Source organism: Bubalus kerabau, chromosome 16, assembly GCF_029407905.1.
Source record: "Bubalus kerabau isolate K-KA32 ecotype Philippines breed swamp buffalo chromosome 16, PCC_UOA_SB_1v2, whole genome shotgun sequence".
Taxonomy (NCBI): Eukaryota; Metazoa; Chordata; class Mammalia; order Artiodactyla; family Bovidae; genus Bubalus; species Bubalus kerabau.
The window spans coordinates 69,843,287-69,867,200 of NC_073639.1; the positions used below are offsets into that span (position 1 = coordinate 69,843,287).

Below are 23,914 nucleotides of genomic sequence, written 5' to 3' on the forward strand. Positions count from 1 at the left end.
GTGGATTCTTTACCATCTGAGTCACCAGGGAAGCCCATGCTATAAACTAGGTAAAATTAACTTTGGGAAGCCTTGTGGGATACCTCCAAAGGTGAACAAGGCAACCTCCAGAGCCGCAGAAAGTGACATATGAGAGTCCCCTGTGTCTGCAGACAGAAGAGGGGGCTCTGAAGGTGGAGATGCCCTGGGCAGAGGAAGCAAACGATGGTTTTAAATATTAGCCTCTAATTGAACCTCACAAGAGGAGACAATGTTAATTGCAGCCACTAATTATTGTATGAGCTGCTCCCTACATGAGCAGCTCCACACAGCGTGTTCCAGTGGGAGCAGCTTGGGCGTTTAACAAGGGTTGATGAGTCTCTCACATGATGCAAGGGCGGCCAGCACATAAGCATACCACGTGGTCTTGTGTCGATGTCTGTATGCACGGTGTGTGTTGCGTGCAGCTAAGCGAGTAGCACCCTCCCTCCTTGACTCGCCTCTTACAGTCATGCAGTAACACCATCCACTCAGTCCTAAGATATCTTGAGTGCCTGCTCTGTTCTAGACTCAGCAATACAGGTAGATTAGGGCCCTAGAAGAATGATGCTCTGTGGAAGTTAGGGTTTTGTCTATATCTCCTGCACCTGGATCAGTGCTGGCACATAGTTCATGCTCAATAAATGTTTATAAACGAATGATATGTAATATGCATACATACATGCCTACATATATATAATGAATACATACTTTATGTTAGTGTTTTATGTCTATTACAATGTATGTATCACTCCCAGGTGGTGCTAGTGGCAAAGAACCAGCCTGCTAATGCAGGTTCAATCCCTGGGTCGGGAAGATGCCCTGGAGGAGGAAATGGCAACCCACTCCAGTGTTCTTGCCTGGAGAATCCCATGGACAGAGGAGCCTGGCACACTGCAGTCCATAGGGTCGTGAAGAGTCAGACACGATGGAAGCTACTGGGCATGCATCACTGTGTTACAGCTACAGAGTAATATGGACATGGGTTATTCGTTAGTGGGTTTCTGCTGTATACATCTTACTGTCTAAGTAGTTTTGTAACCTAATTTTTCCTCCAGCTTCTTCCTGCCCCATGTCCCTAAAAGAGAAAAACACAGAAGACCACAAGCTTACCCTTGGCCTCAAAACGCAACCTCATTTGTGTAGCGGCAGTCCTGACCGATCGCTGGTCCGGGAGGTGGAAGAAGGTCCAGCCCTCCCTCATGCCCTCTTCTCCTGGTGCCCCCCTCCCGTGTCTCTCGAGCTGTCTCTGGCATGGGCTTGTTTTGTCTGCCTCCAAGACTGGTGGGGCCGCCGCATCCACTTCACCTAATGACTTGGTCTCTGCAATCAGCGGACTACCTGGTTTTTGAGCTGAAGCGGGAAAGGTGTGCTGATTGCTGATTACACAGACTCTGAATTTCCCAAATCCATCTTCCTGGGAGGTGTCTGCTGAGCATGATGTGCTGCTGCTGCTGCTGCTAAGTCGCTTCAGTCGTGTCCGACTCTGTACGACCCCATAGACGGCAGCCCACCAGGTTCCCCCATCCCTGGGATTCTCCAGGCAAGAACACTGGAGTGGGTTGCCATTTCCTCCTCCAATGCATGAAAGTGAAAAGTGAAAGTGAAGTCGCTCAGTCGTGTCCGACTCCTAGCGACCCCATGGACTGCAGCCCACCAGGCTCCTCCATCCGTGGGATTCTCCAGGCAAGAGTACTGGAGTGGGGTGCCATTGCCTTCTCCAGAGCATGATGTGCATCCCCAGGTAAATTGGAAGGTGGAGCCCAGAGGGCAAGGGGCGTGGTGGAGAGTGAGGGGGTATCAGCAGGTCCCCGGAACTACCTGCCTCATCTGTCTGTGGATGGTTTTCTTGTTCTCGACTCTGCTTGCTGTCTAGCTAACTAACTCATTAAGCTGCCCTTGCTTTCCACCCCTGCTTCTCCTCTGCAGATGGTGAAAAGCTTTCAGAGGCCTGCATTCCAGCCTCCTTATTCTCTGTGGGACCTTGGCGGACCACCTCAGTGCTGCAGGGACACCCACCCAGTTGCTACTTGTTCTCTCAGAATTAAAAGATAGTAACGCCACTGCTGGCCAAGCCTTTCCTCTCTGCCACACTCATTCTGTGCTCATAGCAGCCCTGTGAAGGGGCCACTGCTGCCTCCATTTTACCCATGGGGATCAGAGAGGTTGAGTAACTTGCTGAAGGTCACACAGCCTGTGGGTGGGAGAGCTTGGATTTGAACCCAGGCATCCTGGCTCCAGAGCCTACTTTCATGATCATGATAATGCGGATCGGACCCACTTCAGGTCCCCATTTCCTCTGCTCAGCTGCTTAGTCCCAGCCCAGAGCCCCCCGTCCCTAAGACCCAGCACCTGCGCCGTTCCTGTACTCCAGGAGGGCCCCTGCAGGTCAAGGTTGGAGGGCCTCCTCTGCGTGATGTTGACATGGGCCAGGGTCACCCAAGCACAACTGGGAGGGGACATCTGGGCTCCTCTCGCTTGGCTCACATGGCACAGGGGCCTCACCTGAGAACCCAAGACCTGGCTGCCTGACTTTGTGGTCTCTTGACTGTGTGACCGTGGGCGGGTCTTTTTGCTGCTCTGGTGCTCAGTCTCCTCATCTCTAAAGGGAACATTCACCACGTGCCTGGCATGGCCCTGACGTGCCTGACATGCCTGGCATGGCCCTGATGGGGCCGTTGGGTAGCATCTCTGTGTCTTAGAAACACACTGATGCCTCGTCCCCTCGCCTCCCAGGGATGCTGTCATCCTGGCCCACTAGCAAGGAGCTGAGCTCTGGCGACGCTCCTGCCGTCTCCTGGGATTGTGCGCCCAGCCGTCTTCCCGGTGTCTCGAGCTGACAAGCACCCCCTCGCCGCCCCACAGTGTGTTATTTCCTCTGACAGTCCGCCAGCCTCCTGCCTGGGGGCCCCCGCCTCAGACCGCCTCTCACCTCATCAGCACCGAGCTGGGGATTTCACAGCTGGCAGTTTCAATCAGCCGCGATGTTCCACCAGCCCCTGTGCACACCCCCCACCTCTCCACGCCGCCCCTTCCCTCGTCAGCTGGGCTTGACCCTTCGGCTTCCTCGGTCTTTGCTCACTCTCTCTCAAATTGAAAAAGACACACGATCAGGGAAAAGGCACAGACTTACAATACCGTGGATGGACCGGCTGGCCTGCTACAGGGATCTGAATGTGTCCCTGCAAAGGGAGCCCTGGGCCTCACTGGCTTTCCCAGGGGCAGGCAGACAGAGCCCCAGAAAGACACTGGCCGGTGAGCGAGGCAGACCAGAGGTTTGCCCCTTGCTGCCCCAAGTGACTTCCCTGGCCTCAGTTTCCTCATCTGCAAAATAAAAGCCATCCCAGGCTCAGAGAAGGGCTGTACTGTTCGTGAGTTTCAGGAGGAGCTGAGAGCCGTACTTAAATGGACCCAGAGTCCTTAGGTTTTCACCCTTCACGCTCTCATCAGTTGGTATATACCTGTTGCCTAAGACAACAGTCAAAAAGAAACTTGACCGAAGAGCAGCTTGAAGGAAAAATCCTATCCCTCACTCACCTTTGCTCCTATCTGTAAATATTCTCAGCTCTCCACTGCTTTCCCAGCTGCACATGTGCTGTTTGCATGGAGACCTGGCGTCATATTTTCTGTTCTTTTCTGCTTGCTTGACATTATTTCGCGAAGGGTTCCCCGCTGGCGCCACCCTGGTTGCTAGTGTTGGCTTCTGTCCGAGCATCAGAGCGACGCACTGCACTGCAGTTTCCCTACCAGTCCCCACGGCGGGGCGGCGGGGCGGCTCTCGGGCTCTCGGTGCCATCAGTAGCTCCATTCCAAGCGTCCTCGGGTCCAGGGCCTTGCTCTGCACCCCCCCTTTTAATGTTTATTATTTATTTTATTGTTGGTTGCACTGGGTCTTCACTGCTGCATACTGGCTTTCTCTAGTTGAACTGCATGAGCGTCTAATTGCGGTGGCCTCTCTGGTTGCAGAGCACAGTCTCTAGGTGCACAGACTTCAGTAGTCGTGACTCGCAGGCTCAGTAGTTGTGACACACGGGCTTAGATGCCCTGCGGCGTGTGGGATCTTCCCAGACCAGGAGTCGAACTCATGTCCCTTGCGTTGGCAGGCAGAATCTTAACCTCTGGACCAGCAGGGAAGCCCTGCTCTGCCTTTTGACTCTTCCCCCCACTAGGATTAGCTCCCAGAAGGTGGGTCTCTGGGTTTAATCCAGAGTTTCTCAGGCTGGACGCTGGTGACACTCTTGTGAAGTAATCGGTCCTCAGTGGTGGGGCTGCTCTGTGAACTGAGGATGTTGGACAGCACCTTTGGCCTGTGCTCTGCGAGAGGCCACCAGACCTCCGTGTGACAACCAGCAACACCTCTACACAGCGTCCCCCGGAGGGCAGACTCACCCTCAGCCGACAGTCATTGTGCGAACGGGGAGCAGTGTGTGGAAAACGTTACACATGGCAGTTGGAGGCTTCCAGAGAGTCTGGATGAAATCCGATTAGGGTGGAAAGTAAGTGGATGAGCACAGGTGGAGTCTGCTGCACCCGCCTCAGTTCCAGCTCGAGTTCCATTCAGGCCTCCCCCAGGCCTCAGCTCTTCATCTGCGAAATGGGGACAGTGATAGAGCCGCGTGCCAGGCTCGTGAGCAGAGAGTGACGGCAGGAGCCCAAAACGCTGAACGAAGCGCTGGGCATGGAAAGGTCTCAGGACACGTCAGTGGTGCTGGCCAGCTCCAGAGGGAGCCCCGCTGGGGTTTCTGTCTTTGCCCGTGCTGCCTTTGAGGGTGGCGGGAGGGCTGAGGGAGCCTGGGTGGCAGAGTTGAAAGGGTGCTCTTCTGCCCTCCCCGCAACCTCCCGCTCCACATCCACCCCGGGGCGGGACTCAGCCTCCAGAACCGGCCTCAGTGGCCCTCCTGGGAAACATCACTGAGTCTTACGTCCGCCATCAATCTAGGGTGTTCTGTGTGGGGTCACACAGGCTGGGTCTAGCATTTCTGGTGTGTGTGAGCTCCTGAGGCATCTATTTCCTCCTCTGAAATCTGCAGCATCTGTCTGAGGCTCCATGAGCCCTTAGGGAGAGCCCCTCGTGGGTACCCACCATGTCACAGGGTCCCGGTGAACACCAGGCTCCTCCCCAGAGCTCTTGTAAGTGAGTGGGGGTCTTGCTCAGGGCCAACGTGTGCTGTGGTCTCTATCCCCAGGAGAAGTACGTGGAGGAGCTCGCCGCAATACGACAGACCCTGCAGACTGACCTCGAGACGTCCATCCGACGGATCGCCGACCTGCAGGCAGCCTTGGAGGAGGTGGCATCCAGCGACAGCGACACAGAGAGGTGCCTGCGAGGGGCAGGCAGGGCGGGGCGGACTGGGGGCTGCACCCTGGGGGCTCTGCGGTCTTCAGTGGGCAGGGCTCCCCTCTCCAGTCTGGGGGCCCGGGGATTCAGGCACACTGGGGGTGAGAGGATAACTGGCTGGCTCAGGCGAGCAGAGGCGGGATGCTCCCCGCTGGTGGTACAGTCCTTGCTTTGGTCCTGGGCTGGTGACCGCTGCTCAGAGGCGGACCGCTGCCGACTCCCCCATGAAGGTGTTCGTTTTCAACATCAGTGTGATACAGACCCAGTGGACTCGCCATGTTCTGGCCTCTAAATGAAGGGCTTTATCTAAAAAATCCTCAGTTTGTGCGAAAATCGCTTCCACGCCAATATCCTGAGGATTTCTATGACGCCCCACTAATGTGCAAAGCTGCGAAATTGCTGGTAAAATGGCAAATCCTGATCCTGCAGCCGCTTCCCAGCTCATGGTCACATTCAGGGTCCCCGTTCCACCCTGCCCCCCACCAGTTTTATTAGAGTCATGACAGGACCAGCGTCTGTAATTACAAACCCCTGGCGTCAATACTACTCACTCCGTGCTTGGGCTGGCTTCTCTGTTAATAGAAATGCTGGAGCTTTTGCATTAATTATAAAGGGAATTAATGACTGTATATACAAGTATTGGAAGTTTTTACAAATGAGCAAAACTTTTAAACCATTTTTACTTGCACAGAAGTAGATTGCTTTTCTAATAAACAGTAAAAGTTCTAAAAATAACAAGACTGAAAAGAGGCAGAGAGTCTGTTCTTGGAGGTACAGGGACAGGCTGGGCAGTTGTGACAGGGAACCAGGGACAACAACCTTTGAAACAGCCTGTGTTCAGGACAGTGTGAGGGGCAAGATGGTCACAGGACCCCCGGTGTGAAAAAATGGCATCTTGGATCTGGACGAGCCCAGGCCATGCGTGGGATACTTGCAGCTGGAAGAGGGGGAGGCCTGGGGAGGGCGCAGGTGCTACCTTTCATCCAGCCCGATTTCCAATCAGGGATCTGGGGGTTCATTTCAAACTTGAACCAGGGGTTTAAGTTTGTCAGCTAGCTGGCTCAGATGGTAAAGAATCTGCCTGCGATGCAGGAGACATGGGTTCGATTCCTGGATGGGAAAGATCCCCTAGAGAAGGAAATGGCAACCCAGTCTAGTATTCTTGCTTGGAGAATCCCATGGACAATGGAGCCTTGCAGGCTACAGTCCATGGGGATTAAAAGAGTCTGGCACAACTTACCAACTACCACCTGCGTTCTTATCTGGAGAATCCCCTGGACAAAGGGGCCTGGTTGGCTACAGTCATTGGGGTCGCAAAGAATCAGGCATGACTGAGTGACCTAACACTTTTACTTTCCTCCAGTTATTCAGCCTCTCTGAGCCTCAGTCTCTTCATCTGTAAGATGGGTTGATAATAAGTGAGTGAAAAAATCCGACCCTGGCACAGGCCCGTGTACTTGGCGGGGCTCAGCCATCGTCAGTTTCATTCATTCTTCCGTGTGATCGGCTCTACCTGTTCCACGCCACACTGAGCTGGGTGTTTGTCTCAGTCAGCTTGCTTCTTGTCATCATGTGTCTCTGTCTTAGAGACACAGGGAGATTAAATAACTTGCCTGGGGACAGGCGGAAGTTAAATTCCTGAGGAGTAGAGAGGGAGGAGAGCACAGGCCTCTGCCTCCATGGAGCCCACATTCCGTGTGTGTGTGTGTGTGTGTGTGTGTGTGTGTGTGTGTGTGTGTCCCTGCCCGTGAATACAGTGGGCAGACTGGTGAATGGAACACTACAGTAGGAGTTACAAAGACAGAGAACACGATGCTTTGATGAATAGCAGGGGCGTACACCTGGCCTCTCTGAGAGGAAGAATTGAACTGATACCCGGGCTGAAAGAAGGAGCCAGAGGCAGGAGCTCCAGAGAAAAGTGAGTCAGGGCCGACAAGGAGTGTTCTGGAAGTAAACAGCCTGCCCACGTGAGATGAATGGGAAAAAGCGAAAGTCTCCTGCTCTTCTTCCTTCCCTCTCTCCCACCTTTCTTCGCCTTTTGAAGTGGCCCACTGTGTCCTCATGAAGCGCCCCAGGACCCCAGGCAGGATCAGCAGCATAACCCATGAGTCCACGGAGTAATGAGAACCTGGGGCTTTTTGTTCAGAATCAGTTCAGTTCAGTCGCTCGGTCGTGTCCAACTCTTTGCGACCCCATGGACTGCAGCACGCCAGGCTTCCCTTCCATTACTAACTCCCAGAGCTTGCTCAAACTCAGGTCCATTGACTCGGTGATGCCATCCAACCATCTCATCCTCTGTAGTCCCCTTCTCCTCCTGCCTTCGGTCTTTCCCAGCATCAGGGTCTTTTCAAATGAGTCAGCTCTTTGCATCAGGTGGCCAAAGTACTGGAGTTTCAGCTTCAGCATCAGTCCTTCCAATGAATATTCAGGACTGATTTCCTTTAGGATGGACTGGTTGGACCTCCTAGCAGGCCAAGGAACTCTCAAGAGTCTTCTCCAACACCACAGTTAAAAAGCATTAATTCTTCGGCCCTCAGCTTTCTTTATAGTCCAACTCTAACATCGATGATGTGACTACTGGAAAAAACATAGCTTTGACTAGACGAACTTTTGTTGGCAAAGTAATGTCTCTCTTTTTTAATATGTTGTCTAGGTTGGTCATAACTTTTTTTCCAAGGAGCAAACGTCTTTTAATTTCATGGCTGCAGTCACCATCTGCAGTGATTTTGGAGCCCCCCAAAATAAAGTCTCTCACTATTTCCATTGTTTCCCCATCTATTTGCCATGAAGTCTTGGGACCAGATGCCATGATCTTAGTGTTCTGAATGTTGAGTTTTAAACCAACTTTTTCACTCTCCTCTTTCACTTTCATCAAGATGCTCTTTAGTTCTTCTTTGCTTTCTGCCGTAAGGGTAGTGTCATCTGCATATCTGAGGTTATTGATATTTCTCCTGGCAATCTTGATCCCAGCTTGTGCTTCATCCAGCCCAGCGTTTCTCATGATGTACTCTGCATATAAGTTAAATTATCAGAGTGACAGTATACAGCCTTGACATACTCCTTTCCTGATTTGGAAAGAGTCTGTTCCATGTCCAGTTCTATTGCTTCCTGACCTGCACACAGATTTCTCAGGAGGCAGATCAGGTGGTCTGGTATTCCCATCTCTTTAAGAATTTTCCACAGTTTGTTGTGATCCACACAGTTAAAGGCTTTGGCATAGTTAATAAAGCAGAAGTAGATTTTTTTCTAGAACTCTCTTGCTTTTTTGATGATCCAGCAGATGTCAGCAATTTGATCTCTGGTTCCTTTTCTAAATCCATCTTGAACATGTGGAAGTTTACAGTTCACATACTGTTGAAGCCTGGCTTGGAGAATTTAGAGCATTACTTTGATAGCATGTGAGATGAGTACAATTGTGCGGTAGTTTGAACATTCTTTGGCATTGCCTTTCTTTGGGATTGGAGTGAAAACTGACCTTTTCTAGTTGTGTGGCCACTGCTGAGTTTTCCAAATTTGCTGACATATTGAGTGCAGCACTTTCACAGCATCATCTTTCAGGATTTGAAATAGCTCAACTGGAATTCCATCACCTCCACTAGCTTTGTTTGTAGTGATGTTTCCTAAGGCCCACTTGACTTTGCATTCCAGGATGTCTGGCTCTAGGTGAGTGATCACACCATCATGATTATCTGGGTTGTGCAGATCTTTTTTGTATAGTTCTTCTGTGTATTCTTGCCACCTCTTCTTAATGTCTTATGCTTCTGTTAGGTTCATACCATTTCTTTCCTTTATTTTGCCCATCTTTGCTTGAAATATTCCCTTGGTATCTCTAATTTTCTTGAAGAGATCTCTAGTCTTTCCCATTCTATTGTTTTCCTCTATTTCTTTGCATTGATTGCTGGGGAAGGCTTTCTTATCTCTCCTTGCTATTCTTTGGAACTCTGCATTCACATGGGTATATCTTTTAACTTAGATGACCGTTATATCTACTACTGTGGGCAAGAATACCTTAGAAGACATGGAGTAGCCATCATGGTCAACAAGAGTCCAAAATGCAGTACTTGGATACAGTCACAAAAACAACAGAATGATCTCTGTTCATTTCCAAGGCAAACTGTTCTGTATCACAGTAATCGAAGTCTATGCCCTGACCAGTAATGCTGAAGAAGCTGAAGTTGAATGGCTTTATGAAGGCCTACAAGACCTTCTAGAACTAACACCCCCAAAAGATGTCCTTTTCATTATAGGGGACTGGAATGCAAAAGTAGGAAGTCAAGAAATACCTGGAGTAACAGGCAAATTTGGCCTTGGAGTACAGAATGAAGCAGGGCAAAGGCTAACAGAGTTTTGCCAAGAGAATGCACTGGTCATAGCAAACACCCTCTTCCATCACCAGATTGTCAATACCGAAATCAGATTGATTACATTCTTTGCAGCCAAAGATGGAGAAGCTCTATACAGTCTGCAAAAACAAGACCAGGAGCTGACTGTGGCTCAGATCATGAACTCCTTATTCCCAAAATCAGACCTAAATTGAAGAAAGTAGGGAAAATCACTAGACCATTCAGGTATGACCTAAATCAAATCCTTTACTATTATACAGTGGAAGTGAGAAATAGATTCAAGGGATTAGATCTGATAGGGTGCCTGAAGAACTATGGACAGAGGTTCATGACATTGTACAGGAGGCAGGGATCAAGACCATCCCCAAGAAAAAGAAATGCAAAAAGGCAAAACGGTTGTCTGAGGAGGTCTTACAAATAGCTGTGAAAAGAAGAGAAGCAAAAAGCAAAGGAGAAAACGAAAGATATACCTGTTCATTCAGAATGGATTCGGAATTTCACGGCAGTCACAGCAAAGCTGCACCACACGCAGGCCCCTCTGGGCGCGGGCTGCGAGCCTGTGAAGCCGCCCTGAGCCCAGGATGCTTCCTGGGAAGCATCTCCTAATCCTCAGCTGCCTTGGCCTCTCTGTCTTATAACTCCCACGGAGCGTGGGTTTCAGTAATGACGTAGGCGTGGGAGGAAACGGGAAAAGTCGCCCAGAAAGAAGGCTCAACACTTCTTAAGACCATCCAAGCCATGCTGTCTGGTCACTGCACAGTTAAATTGGTTATCAACGAGAAAAAGAAGTGTGCGGGATCCTGGGGTGGAGAGCCGCCGTCCAGAGCAGGGCCCCGCTCAAGCCGGGTTCTGCAGGCGCTCTTCCCCGGCAGCTCCGCCCTGCACGCCCCTCATAATTGCCTCATTGCCGGGGGACGGCAGTGTTGATTGGAGCCTGAGGGATTGGTCCAGGTACGTCTCTGAACTGAGCTCTCAATTAGGATTCAAACCCACCCTGGGAGAGAGACAGAGCGATGCTTCAGCTGGAGGTGAGGCTCTTTGAGAGACTTGTTCAAATTATGAAGAGTCACATTTCCCCATGTTGGGAATTAGATCCGAGTGTAACAGGCCTTCCAGGCTGGAAACGTGGCTACGTGCTCAGAAAGCCAGGAGGCCTGTGCAGCAGCGTTTCAGCGCATGCTCGCCAGCACGGGTGCCCTTGCGCTATAACTTAGACTCGGGCATCAGCCTCCTTAGATTAGTGGAGGAACACTTTAAGCTGTTCCCCCAGGCTCAGAGAACGCTCATGACTCGTGCATCAGCCGACAGCCCCATCTATTCTTGCCCAGGGTCTGTGGCGTCATCACCTCAGCTGGGAGTTTGGGATGGGGTTGGTGGGGAGTTCAGAAAGGTCAGTGGATGACCCTTGACCCCTAGGTCAGCCAAGAGTTTCCACGCCAGCTGGCTCAATCTGAGACGAAGGCTGTGGAAAGGCGTCCTCTGGTGCTGTGTTGAGTGTAAGTTGTACATTTTCCAACATCTATGCTGCTAACTTGACGAATTTGAGCTGCGGTGAGAGAAGTAGAAAGATCTGGGCCTAAGCAAAGATTGCGGCTGCCACCGAGGGCATCATCCCGCTTCGGCTTATTCAGTAGTGGGCCCAGGCTCTAGCCAGACTGCAAGAGTTCCTGCTGTGAAGTAGGGCAGGCTTGAGGCCCGCCCACCCCTCTCTTCCCACAAAGCTCTTAACCTCCTGATTTTGCTTAGAAGTGGCTCACAACATTTCTCTGTTATTCTGAGACATTCCAAGTTACATCCCAGGGCCCTTAGTGCAGGACCGCAGGCTCATATGACGCCACGGAGGACACTGGTCTTTCTTTCTTTCTTAAATTTATTTTTGACTGTGCTGAGTCTTCATTGCTGTGCGTAGGTTCTCTCTAGTTGCGGCGAGTGGGAGCTACTCTTCTTTGTGGTGTGCGGACTTCTCATTGCGTCCACCTCTCTCGTTGTGGAGCGTGGGCCTAGGTGCGTGGGCTCAGTAACTGTGGTGCTGAGTTGCCCCCACAGAGTGTGGAACCTTCACAGACCAGGGATGGAGCCCATGTCCCCTTCATTGGCAGGCAGATTCTTAACCACTGGACCGCCGGGGAGGTCCAGATACCCAGCCAGTGGGCTTCTTGGGGAACGAGGGCTCCAACCACTTCATCCGCCCTGGCGTCACAGGACACACTGACTATCGTGCTACTGGCGTCTCTTCCCTGAGGGCTGACTTTGTGCCAGGCTACACAGCCTACCCGCCTTCCATGCATAGTTCTCACAACAGCCCTCTGAGGGTGGTAACCATTACCGCCCCCAGTTTACAGATGAAGAAACTGCAGCTTAGACAAGTCAGGAAACTGGCCCCAGCTCACACAGTAAGTGATGGGGCTGTGATTTGATTCCAGGTTGACCCCGTCACCCACACTTCCCATGAGCAAGCCCTGCTGTCATGTCAGACATACCCCATCTTTCCCCTTTCTCTTGTCAAAGTCTTGGTTCTCTGCCAAGTTTACGGGCCTGTCATCCTGGTGAGCTTGTGTCTGTCGCTGTGATGCGGGGCCAGTGCATCTGTGTGTCACTTCCCGGGCAGTGTTTGTATTCAGACCAGAGCTGTCTGGCAAAGGCTCCATGGAAAGGAATACAGTGGGAGACATTTAATTACTTCTGTTGCTCACCAGCAGTCCACCTGTCCACAAGTGCCTGGCCCATATTCCTCTTGAAAAGTCACAGGAACCAAGGCAAGAGAAAGAACCACTGAGCACGTGTCAGGAGATGGGGGAGAAACCAGGGACCACATACCATGTACCAATGCTGGCAGCAGTGCCAAGGAGATCAGGACCAGGGACAGGTCGCCTGCCCTTCCTGGGCCTCTGCTTGCCTGCCCAGCAGATTAAAATCATCACCATCATCACCATCACCATCATTGAGTCCCTCCTGTGTTGGGGCGGAAGGAACGGTCAGGAACAGGCAGACATGGGTGTGCCTCCTGAGCTTGAGGTCAGACTTTTTCTTCATGGCGTGGAAGGGTCAGTGCGTTTTAAACTCTCTGGTTAGGAAGAACCCCCTATTACACCAAAGGAAACGCCTAGAGAAAATTCTACCTCAGGATGGAGTGTAGCCATTCTCGGATTGGAGTGAGGGAGGAGGGTTCCCTGTGGGTGGACTCAGTATTCAAATCTGCCTTCCTTCTGAAAGGGCTCTTCCCCCAGACTAGAGACGCGCTTTGAGATTCCAGTTGTGCTGTGCCTTGGTTAGTTATATTGTGCTCTAAAGATGTTCCCTTGCAGGATCCAGGTAAAGATCAGTATTCAGTCCACTGAAGTGGGTGAGGAAGTACACCTGGTTGCCCAGACCTTGTCTGCTGCAGAGCTCAAGGCCAGTCGCCCTCAGGGTTATGGGGATGTTCGCTTGTCCAGGCACCCACCGGGATCTCTGGGCCCAGCCTCTCTTACTCAGGCTCACAGACTCCTGGGTGGACAGTGGGCCCGAAGCTCCTTCCTCTCAGTCATCAGGCCTCCAGCCACACGGTGGCCAGTTTTTTTTCCCTTCCTCCCTGCTCTCGAGCAAGAGAAACCTTGTTCTTCTGTTTCTAAGGGGAGTGCCACACCATTTTGAACTGTACGGGTTGCACTGCAGGGCTCTTCAGTTCTTTTTTTTCTTTGAGCATTTCAGAAGATGCAGCCCTATTCACTCAAACCCTTCCCTCTGCTTTCCAGGCCCCCCGCCTACCACATTCTAGTTTCTTTGGTCAGCTGGAACCAGAGTCCTTATCTGGGGTCTGTGAACTGGTAGATCAAGTGAGGGGTGTCCATGCATGAGTTCTAGAGATTATACCATGAACCCAGAGATTCTGCACTAAAATTTGAGTCTGTGTTTGTGCATCTGGGGAGGTGGAAGTCCCACAGTCCTCATAAACGATGCTTATAAAAGGCCCAGGACTCCTGCTCTAGGACCTCGGTGCATCCTCTCCATTGTGCATGGTCTTTAAGCGTCCAAGCTAGACAGGGCCTCAGCATCTTGGTCCAGAATCCTTATTTCACAGACAGGGACGCCATCACCCCAGACGGGACAGAAGGCTGAGGCCACACGGAGGGCACAAGGATTCAGTCACTGTCCTTCCCAGCCTGGCGCTCCTTCCGCAGCCCCAGCGCACAGAGCCTTAGAGGAGACTCAGACACCAGTGGGAACAGAGCTGGCGCTACTCACTTAGACTACTTCAGTTAAAGTTCTGAAGTGTTTTTAAATAGTTTGTTAAAAAGTTGTATCAAAAAAAAATTATCCTCAAGAAGATTTAGGGTCATTAGAAAAGATACTTTCATTCTATCTCTTGCTGTCATAGCAAATTAGCTCAAATTTCATAACACAGGAATGCCCCTGCCTCACGTCAAAGTGACAGACGCAAGTTCGCCGGCGTGACAGGCCAGTGACTTGGCCAAGAACAAAGACCTTGACAAGACAAAGGGCTGGAATCTGAGTCTCCCTGGGCTAGAATCAAAGTGTCAACAGGGCTCTGCTCCTTCTGGAGTCTCTGGAGGAGAGTCTATTTCCTCACCAGCTTCCAGAAGACACCCACATCCCTTGGCTCATGGCCCCTTCCATCCTCAGAGCCAGAAATGTTGCATCTCTGACTGTTGTTCCATAGTCACAAGTCCCTCTGACCGAACCTGGAGAAAGGTCTCTGCTTTTAAGGACCAGAGTCATTAGAGGGGGCCCACCCTGATAATGCAGGACAGCCTGCCTGTCTCAAGATCCTTGATCTTAACCACATCTGCATGCCCTTTTTAACACCTCAGGAAACACAGTCACAGATTCCTGAGATAAAGATTGAGATGTTGACATCTTTGGGGTCGTTATTCTGCCTCTCAAAGCGTGGTTCACAAAAGGTGCTTTTCGTTATACTGAGGAAGTCAGCAGATTTTTCTTTAAAAGGCCAGATAGTAAATATTACAGCTTCTCAGGCAGTGTGGTCTCTGTTGTAGCCGCCCTACTCTGCTATTGAGGAGCAAAAGCAGTCACAGATAAAATGCAAATGAGTGGCAGTGGCTATGTTCCAATAAAGCTTTATTAATAAGAACAGATATGTAGATTCAGTCCCCTGTCATTTACAGACCCCTCTTCTATTGGATTCACCAGACACCATCCAAGAGAACTTCCAGTCTGGCCTGAGCCGTGGGGCCAAAGGGACAAATAAGCTATGTTCTTGGCCTGGGAAGGGCCCTTACAGTCTGATGGGGATGAAGCAATGTTAGTAGAAGTCAGAAGAGTGACTGGTCCTTGAGGGAAGGGACCAAGGCTACAGGTGCCTCTCAGAAGAAGTGACCAGGGCTTCTGGGAAGGACTTGCCCAGATTCCACTGAAGAACAAAGCTGGGAGGTCCAGGCCTGAGGAGCCAGGCTTGCGTGTTTGAAGTTTGCGGTTTGACTGTCTGTACCCGTACACTGGGCGACTACACTCTGGCTAGGAGCGTGAGCCGAGTAGCTCTTCCAGACCTGGGTTTCAAAGCTCTGTGGCCTTGGACAGGGGTGTCAGCTTCCTCAGCTCCACGAGGGAGACTGGCAAGGTGGCTAGTGGGATCACGTGTAAAACATGTTTGTTGAATCAAGGGTGCTCCCCAAAGAAGAACCACTATTGTAATTAGCCTCCGAGTTTCCCAGAGTGCACTGAGGAAGCTGACCGCCGCAGCCCCGTGTCTGATGTGCAGGCAGTCACAAAGGATGGAAAGCCAGTGCCTCACCCACTGACAGTTATGATGCTATTATAGCAGTACTAGGCGTGCTAAAACAGGAGCAAGGGTAATGGTTGCCACCCTTTAATTAACACTGCTTATTTGCCAAGAACCATGCTGAGACGTTCATAAGGGTGATCTTACTTGGTCAGCTCCACAGAGCTTGGGCAGAGGCCCATGATTAGCTACATTTTACAAAGGAGCTGAGAAGGCTCAGAGAAGATGAGGGACTTGCCTAAGATCACACAGCAGCAGAGGTCAGAGGCGGGACTCAAACCCAAGTTTATAACATCAAAGACTGTGTTCTTCCCCAGGCCCTGGCAGCCCAAGAGTAACACTGTTTCTTGTGCCTCCTCCTAGCGTCCAGACAGCAGTGGACTGCGGCGGCGGCAGTGGCAGAAAAGAGACGTAAGTGAGCCCTGAATAGAACTGAGCCAGTGACACCGAAGCCAGAGACGAGCCCCTGGCTGTGTCCAGTGTGCAGAAGGAACACCCACCTGGACAGTCACCGCAGTGTCCACAGGAGCTCTGACTCCTTGGTCATAACACCCAGCACCGGGGACATACTACTGAACCGTAGGCTTCTCGTAGACAAAGAGAAGCCTCTGACTTACCGCGCTGGTCAGACACTGTCAGAAGGACAGACGTCAGTTGCCTCAGAAGAGCTTCTAGACTGACATTTGAGCCCTGCACATTCTGTCCTGACTTACCCTCCACCTGGGACTCCTCTTCCTGTATCTCCCGCGCCCTCCGTACCTGTGTGGGTGTGGTTCCCTCCACCCGACGCTCCCTTCTCCAGGCCTGTGTGGCCGAGCTCCAACCTTCACAGAGGACGTAGCCCAGCAGCCACTACTGCGTTCCTCCCCTTACACCTCTAAGAAACAAATCAGGCCTCCCTCTCTGTCCTCCTTAGAACCCAAAGTCGGTCTTCATCTAGGGCACTGATAGTTTTCTTTTTGATTTTATGGTTATTTATATAGATGTCTACTCTGCTCAGATGGGCTCTTGAAGACAGGGTCAATGTTGAGTTCATGTTTATAGCTCCTTCCCATGGCACTGCTGCTGCTACTGCTCCTAAGTCGCTCCAGTCGTGTCCGACTCTGTGCGACCCCATAGATGTCTGGCAGCCCACCAGGCTCCCCCGTCCCTGGGATTCTCCAGGCAAGAACACTGGAGTGGGTTGCCATTTCCTTCTCCAGTGCATGAAAGTGAAAAGTGAAAGTGAAGTCGCTCAGTCGTGTCCGACTCTCAGCGACCCCATGGACTGCAGCCTACCAGGCTCCTCCATCCATGGGATTTTCCAGGCAAGAGAACTGGAGTGGGGTGCCATTGCCTTCTCTGTCCCATGGCACAGAGTGTTCTATAAAGAAACAAAATTTGTGAATATATACATTTATTATATATCGTAAATGAGTGACTATATCAACCAGCAAGTGAAATAATCATTCAATACCCACATCAGTGACAGGCTCCCACAGGCCTCTCCCTGTGCTGCTTTCAGAAATAGGGGTGTACAATTAAGTCTCTGTCCACAGAGACATTCCAGCTAAGCAGGCAAGCAGTTAAGACCTTCACAACTGATAGAGTCCATGAACATATTTGGTCTGAAATCCAATGCCAAATTTTACTCCACAATTGGAAAATACCTTGGCATCTATATTATTTATCTTCCCAAGGAATAGCAGTGATTTTTAACATGAACATTGGAATTGGAGGGACCAGGGTTTGCATCCCAGCTTCACCCCTGACTAACTAGGTGACCTTGGTTAAGACCCACACTGGCCTCCCCAGATCCCTCCTCTCATCTATGTCACAGGTACGGTGCTGGCTCCCGCCTCTCAGGGATGGTATTGTGAGCGCTGGTAAAGTGATACATGTTCAGCACTTAGCACCACGCCTGGCTCACGCTGAGGGGTGAATACCTAGTTATTGCCGTGGCTGTGGTTGTCGTCGTGTTGACAACATCTTGCATTCTGGTTCTAGAGATAACGTCTCCACCCTCAGCTCCCAGCCGGAGGGCAGTCTGCAGTCTTGGTTGAGTTGTACTCTGTCCCTGGCCACAGACACCGCAAGGACCCCCTCTCGACAGTCAGCCATCAGCAGCCGTATCCTCAGCCCCAGGTAAGAGTATCCCCTGCTGCCTCTGGGTGACCAGTAGTTCAAGGAATCACAGGCTTCCTATGTTGCTGTTTAAGTCTTCGATTTCCTGTGTCCTAGACAAGGACATGCATGGTCCAATTTGAGGTATGACCCTGCCACTTCTTAGCTGTGTGACTTAAGGCAGGTCAGTTACCCTCTCTGAGCCTTCACTTCCTCATCTGTGAAGCAGGAAATATAATTGTATTTACTGCCCCAAACAGTCAAAATGAAGAGGATCTAATACAGCCCATGTAATGCATGGTTTTCCAGATGATTTCAAATAGCATGGGGCGAGCATTTTTAAAAATAGCTGTAGATTTAGTATGTTTGCTTTCCATATAAGGCAAGTCCTTCCTGGAGAAGGCAATGGCACCCCACTCCAGTACTCTTGCCTGGAAAATCCCATGGATGGAGGAGCCTGGTGGGCTACAGTCCATGGGGTCGCTGAGAGTCGGACACGACTGAGCGACTTCACTTTCACTTTTCACTTTCCTGCATTGGAGAAGGAAATGGCAACCCACTCCAGTGTTCTTGCCTGGAGAATCCCAGGGACGGGGGAGCCTGGTGGGCTGCTGTCTGTGGGGTCGCACAGAGTCGGACACGACTGAGGCAACTTAGCAGCAGCAAGGCAAGTCCTACTAATTTTCCATTTATAGATAGTTTTGTATTTAAATTTTCTTTATAAACATGTTTACTAAAGTTTTTTTGGCTTTGTTTCTTTTAATGGGAAGTCTGTATAAAGACAATTAGGCTGGATGATGTCTTCCTTGGAAATCTCAGCTTCCTTTGAATGTCAGAATTTTATATTTTGTTTCCTACCATGGAAGGAGGCATATTCAGTCATGCCTTGAGATGGGACCCTCACAAGTCTATAGGATTGCCAATAATAATTTGCTCCAACAAATGGGCCTCAGCCTCAGCTGCAGGACTTAAATCTGTCTTCCCTCTTGCTTTCCAGCTCCATTCCTCTCAGCTCATTTGGTTTTCCTTTTCAAGGGCAGCCCTCTTGTAATGAGGAGCCAATGGCCATAAATCAGAAATTATGGATTAAACAGATGCGTAATTAAGATGAAATGCACACTGCTTGTGTGATAACAGAAGAGCCAATGTGATAAGATAGAAAAATCACATACTAATGAAGCAGACCCAGACAAGCCCTTGCTGACTTGAAACGGGTTTGCTCTGAAGCAGGAGGCTGTCTTTACGGAAAGAAGTGGGTGGGAGTTCTTGCCAAGCTTTCGGGCATGTTCAGCAAATGGCAAATGTCTGCTGATAATCTTAGGCTGAAAGATTTGATGTTGAAAATATCAAAGGGAGGCCCTGAGAATGGGGCGCATCGGGGGAGTTAATTAAAGCAAGATTATCTGATTACCACTCTTAATTAAAAGCAAAGACCTGTGTGGAGAAAGAGGCATGTCCACGGCGAACTCTGAATGCTGAGGACTTTTTCTCTCCTGATAACTAAATAACTTCTGGTCTCCCTGATCAGCCAGTGTATCAGGAAGCAGAGGCCAGAGCTGAATGTGCAAGCACTTTAACATAATATCCAAAAGTTTCATAATTATATTAGGTGCACGATAAGGAATTACACCCTGAGCTGAATGGGAGATGAGAGGCTGAAGTGATTTCTGTACATGGACTGAAGTCAGAGCATCTGGCTTCCAATCCCATGGCTGCTCCTCTGCAGCTGTGAGACTTGGGGCAAAGGTTTTGTTTGTTTGATGATTTTTAATGGAGTATAGTTGATTGGCAGCGTTGTGTTAGTTTCTGCTGTTCAGCAAAGTGAGTCAGTTATGCATGTACATGTATCCACTCCTTTTTAGATTATTTTCCTGTATATCATTACAGAGTATTGATTGGAGTTGCCTGTGCTATACAGTAGGTCCTTATTACTTATCTATTTTATATATAGCAGTGTGTATATGGGGCTTCCCTGGTGGCTCGGTGGTAAAGAATCCGCCGGCTGATGCAGGAGAATTGGATTCGATCCCTGGAGAAAGACATGGCAACCCACTCCAGTATTCTTGCCTGGGAAATCCCACGGACAGAGGACCCTCAAGGGTTACAAGCCGTGGGGTGGCAAAAGCGTCAGACACAACTGAGTGGCTGAACAACAACTGTGTGTACATGTCAGTTCCAGTTCCCCAGTGTATCCCTTTCTCCCTTCCCCCATTAGCAACCATAAATTTGGGGCAAGTTGCTTAACTTTCCATGTTTTCTTGTGAGTAAACCATTGTCAGGATTAACTAGAAGATGCACTCAGAGCCCAGCTCCTAGAAAGAGCTCAATAAAACCAGCTGCTTTCCTGGTGTTGGTATTTGATGCCCAGAGTAACCCCAGGGAACTGATGCCATCACCTCCATGCTGCACAGGAGCAACTGATTGAGGCAAACTCAGCCACACCCCAGCTCCTGTAGCTTCGCCCCGGGCAGCACCTCCAGGCAGCCCTTGCTAGAGCCCAGCCCCTCTTTCCCTGCCCACTCCCCTCCAAGTCCTCAGACTGGTCCAGCTGCAGCTCAGAGCAGAGGGGCCTGCACCAAGGAAAGCAGTGGAGCAGGAGGCAAGAAGGGACCAGAAGCCCCTTGTCATTTTCTTCATGTTGGTGTCCCTCTGGCTGGCACACAGATGGTGCTCCATAAATGTTCATTGAATGAGTAACTGACCATAACAGCAACACTTGAGCAGAAATGCTAACTTACTTGGTCACAACTCAGCTTTGTGATTCAGAGATGGTCAGTAATTTGCTCCATGTCATCAGGAGGGAAGCAAAAGAGCCAGGATTTGAACTCTGGTTTAAATCCTTCCAAAGCCTGTATTGTGTTTGCCATGCTGCCATGACTCTGACTTTTATCCAGGAGGCGAATCACTCACCTGGCAAAGTTTACTGGCAAAGAGCTGGCCCGTTATTATTAAAACTATATAAGGGTCAGTATTCAACATCCATCCAAATGATATTTATTAAGTGCCTACTGAGTGCCAGATTCCATGGCGTTAAGCCTTGAAAATTTTGAGCCCTTATTAACCTATTAACCTGTAAACATACTCTTTGGAGTATGTTTACAGTTTAAAGATTCTAGAACTTCTGAGTTATAAGGGACCATTAGATTATTTATTATTAGTCCGATCCTCTCATTATATAAATGGGAAAAAGTGAGGTCTGCAGAGGGAACTATCTTACCTAAGCTTATAATAAAGACTGACCCAGAGTTCAGGTGCCTTGACAGCCAGCTTTATAATCTCTAAATACTTCTCCCTTTTATTAGAATATAACTGAGAAGGCGATAGTCCTCTTGGCCACACCCCAACCTCAGCTCCCTTCCAAAAGGTGTCCACTGTCTTCAGTTTGGTGTGTATCCTTCCACATCTTTCTCTATGTATTCATAAATACACATGTACCTGTAGCAAATACATAGCATATTTGTGGGCTTTTAAAACACAGACGTGATATGATGCTACATTATGTACCTCTGTCTGTGTGTGTGAAGTTGTTTCAGTTGTGTCCAACTCTGTGTGACCCTTTGAACTGTAGCCCACCAGGCTCCTGAGTCCATAGGATTCTCCAGGCAAGAACACTGGAGCGGGTTGCCATGCCCTAAATGTATGTATCTAAATTCTCAAAGTACTTCTTTCTTTCCTTCAATAATATACTTTAGAGATCACGCCCTGTCTGTTCACATAAGTCTATCTCATTCTTTTAAATTCCTGCAGAAAATCTTAAAATGATGCCATGGATTTATTAAACTGTACTCCTGTTTCACTTTCAGTTGATTTCAGGATATTTGCTATTAACCTGTTGTGTGTGTGTGCTTAGTCACGTCCAACTCTTTGTGACCCCATGAACTGTAGCCTGCCAGGCTCCTCTGTCCAAGGCATTTACCAGGCAATAATACTGGAGAGGGTTGCCATTGCCTCCTCCAGGGGATCTTCCTAACCCAGGGATAGAGCCCTCCTTTCTTTTATCTCCTGAATTGACAGGCAGATTCTTTGTCACTGAGCCACCTGGGAAGCCCTGTTAACCTGTTAGCCTTTAAACACATACACACACACTCTTGTGCACAGGGCAAATGATTCTCTACGTCAAAGGGAATTTGCATTTTAAACTTGACCAGATGCTACCAGGTCATCGGGGTGCTGTCCGTGCTGAGGAGGTGGAGGCAGGTTAGAGACAAGGGGAACTCTATGGCATGCACCCCCATATGACCTGGCCCATCACAGGGCTCAACAAATGAGTCTCTTGGACGTTCCCAAATTTGACTGAAAAAGAAGGTCACTCTAAAAAAAGAAGAGAGGGAGAAAGCAGTCTTCTGCCAAAAAAATAAAAGCATTTCTTGTATTATTTATAAGAGGACATCAACTCAAGAGAAATATGCCTAAAGCTTGATGATTTACAGCCCAGGAGTCATGAAGCTGCTGATAAATGCAAGAGCTTCTGGAGATGGAGACACTAAATTACCTCCGTGCCCCTGGGGAGGGAGCTTATGGGCTTGGTGGTGGCAGCTGGCTTGGCTCCAGAGCCTCTCTTGATGGCCGGCTGCAGCTGGTGCCAGGGTGCCCAGCCCATGGTGTGCCCGGCCCTGCAGGGTGCCCGCCTCTCCCTCCTGCCCCCTGGGCTACCACCCTGCTGGCAAAGTGTTCCAGTAAAGGGTTCTCTCCTCTCCCTTCCAGTCCTCACAGCACCTCGGGCTCTCGTCCAAAGCCCCATGCCCACGTCCCTCAGAACCTCAGCCTTGGTCACTCACACGGCTCTGCAGGGTCCAAGCACAGACGGGCATTAACTGAACCGGCTGTATAGACGCTGATGCCTTGTCACTGGCCTGTTTTCTTTCATTTTACTGGACAGTTATTCCAAACCATCCTGACTTTCCTCTGTCTCCAACTCCTTACTCTGAGCAGACACCCTAAACTCCTGGTTCATTCAAAGGAAAAACAGCGGCCTCAGAACAGTACCTGTAAGTTGATCACCGTCTGCCCCAGCTTCCCTCTGGTCCCAGAAAACGAGACCCAGTCTTGGTCGCGTGGAATCCGTGCCCCGCCGCCTGCTCGCTCCTACAATCTCGGTTCCGCATTTCCAGCTGCCCTTCCTCCGTGGGTTATGAACACCCTGGGGTCCTCCCGGCCTAACTATATCCTCACCCGTCTCTCTGCAGTCCGTTTCCCTGCTTTGGAGCCAGGCTTCACCAGAGTGGGGTCCCCGCGCAGTGCCTTCACTCCCCTCCCATTTCTGCCTCTGCTTCCTCCAGCCCAGAGCCCGGCGCCACCACTGAAACATTTCTCAGCGTGTCAACAGCTTCCTAAGGGACAAACCAGGGGATGTTCTCCAGTCTTGATCTGTTTCTGGACTTCTCTGCTGCACTGGTCCGTTAGACATTTCTTGGAACCCCCTGTCCACCTGGCCTTTTAGCTGTTTCTGCTCCTTTTGTTGTTACTGTTCAGTCATTCAGTCCTGTCCCACTCTTTGCGACCCCATGGACTGTAGCCCACCAGGCTCCTCTGTCCGTGGGATTACCCAGGCAAGAATACTGGAGTGAGTTGCCATTCCCTTCTCTGGGGATCTTCCTGACCCAGGATCCAACCTGCATCTCCCGCATTGAAGGCAGATTGTTTACTGCTGAGCCACTGGGGAAGTGTTTTTGCTCCTTGGCGCTAGCCAAACTTCTCTTTTCTGGTCTTTTCCTTCCCACCCCAGCCCCTCCCCCTCATCTGCTGGGGATCCCAGGATGCTGCTCTCACCTATTTTTCTGTCCACCGGGTCCCAGGCAATCCTGTGATTTTAACCCTGTCACTGTAAATAGTTCAGTCGCTCAGTCGTGTCCGACTCTTTGCAACCCCATGAATCACAGCACGCCAGACCTCCCTGTCCATCACCAGCTCCCGGAGTTCACTCAGACTCATGTCTATCCAGTCAGTGATGCCATCCAGCCATCTCATCCTCTGTCGTTCCCTTTTCCTCCTGCCCCCAATCCCTCCCAGCATCAGAGTCTTTTCCAATGAGTCAGCTCTTCACATGAGGTGGCCAAAGTCCTAAAGTTTCAGCTTTAGCATCAGTCCTTCCAAAGAACACCCAGGACTGATCTCCTTTAGGATGGACTGGTTGGATCTCCTTGCAGTCCAAGGGACTCTCAAGAGTCTTCTCCAACACCACAGTTCAAAAGCATCCATTCTTCAGCGCTCAGCCTTCTTCACAGTCCAACTCTCACATCCATACATGACCACAGGAAAAACCATAGCCTTCACTAGACAGACCTTTGTTGACAAAGTAATGTCTCTGCTTTTGAATATGCTATCTAGGTTGGTCATAACTTTCTTTCCAAGGAGTAAGCGTCTTTTAATTTC

General features: G+C 50.1%; 1 protein-coding gene across 6 annotated transcripts in view; it reads left to right on the top strand.

Moving 5' to 3' along the window:
* The window catches only part of MYO18B (myosin XVIIIB), a 228,925-nt gene that overhangs the window by 188,303 nt on the left and 16,708 nt on the right, over positions 1-23,914 (top strand). For all 6 annotated transcript variants that reach the window (XR_008703644.1, XM_055550888.1, XM_055550887.1 and 3 more), the window contains 3 exons: positions 5,205-5,335; positions 15,803-15,850; positions 17,426-17,563. Coding sequence is in view for 5 of the 6 variants with exons in the window: in XM_055550888.1 (XP_055406863.1) it covers positions 5,205-5,335; positions 15,803-15,850; positions 17,426-17,563 (317 nt within the window). In the remaining variant the exon portion in view is untranslated. The remainder of the gene's footprint in view (positions 1-5,204; positions 5,336-15,802; positions 15,851-17,425; positions 17,564-23,914) is intronic.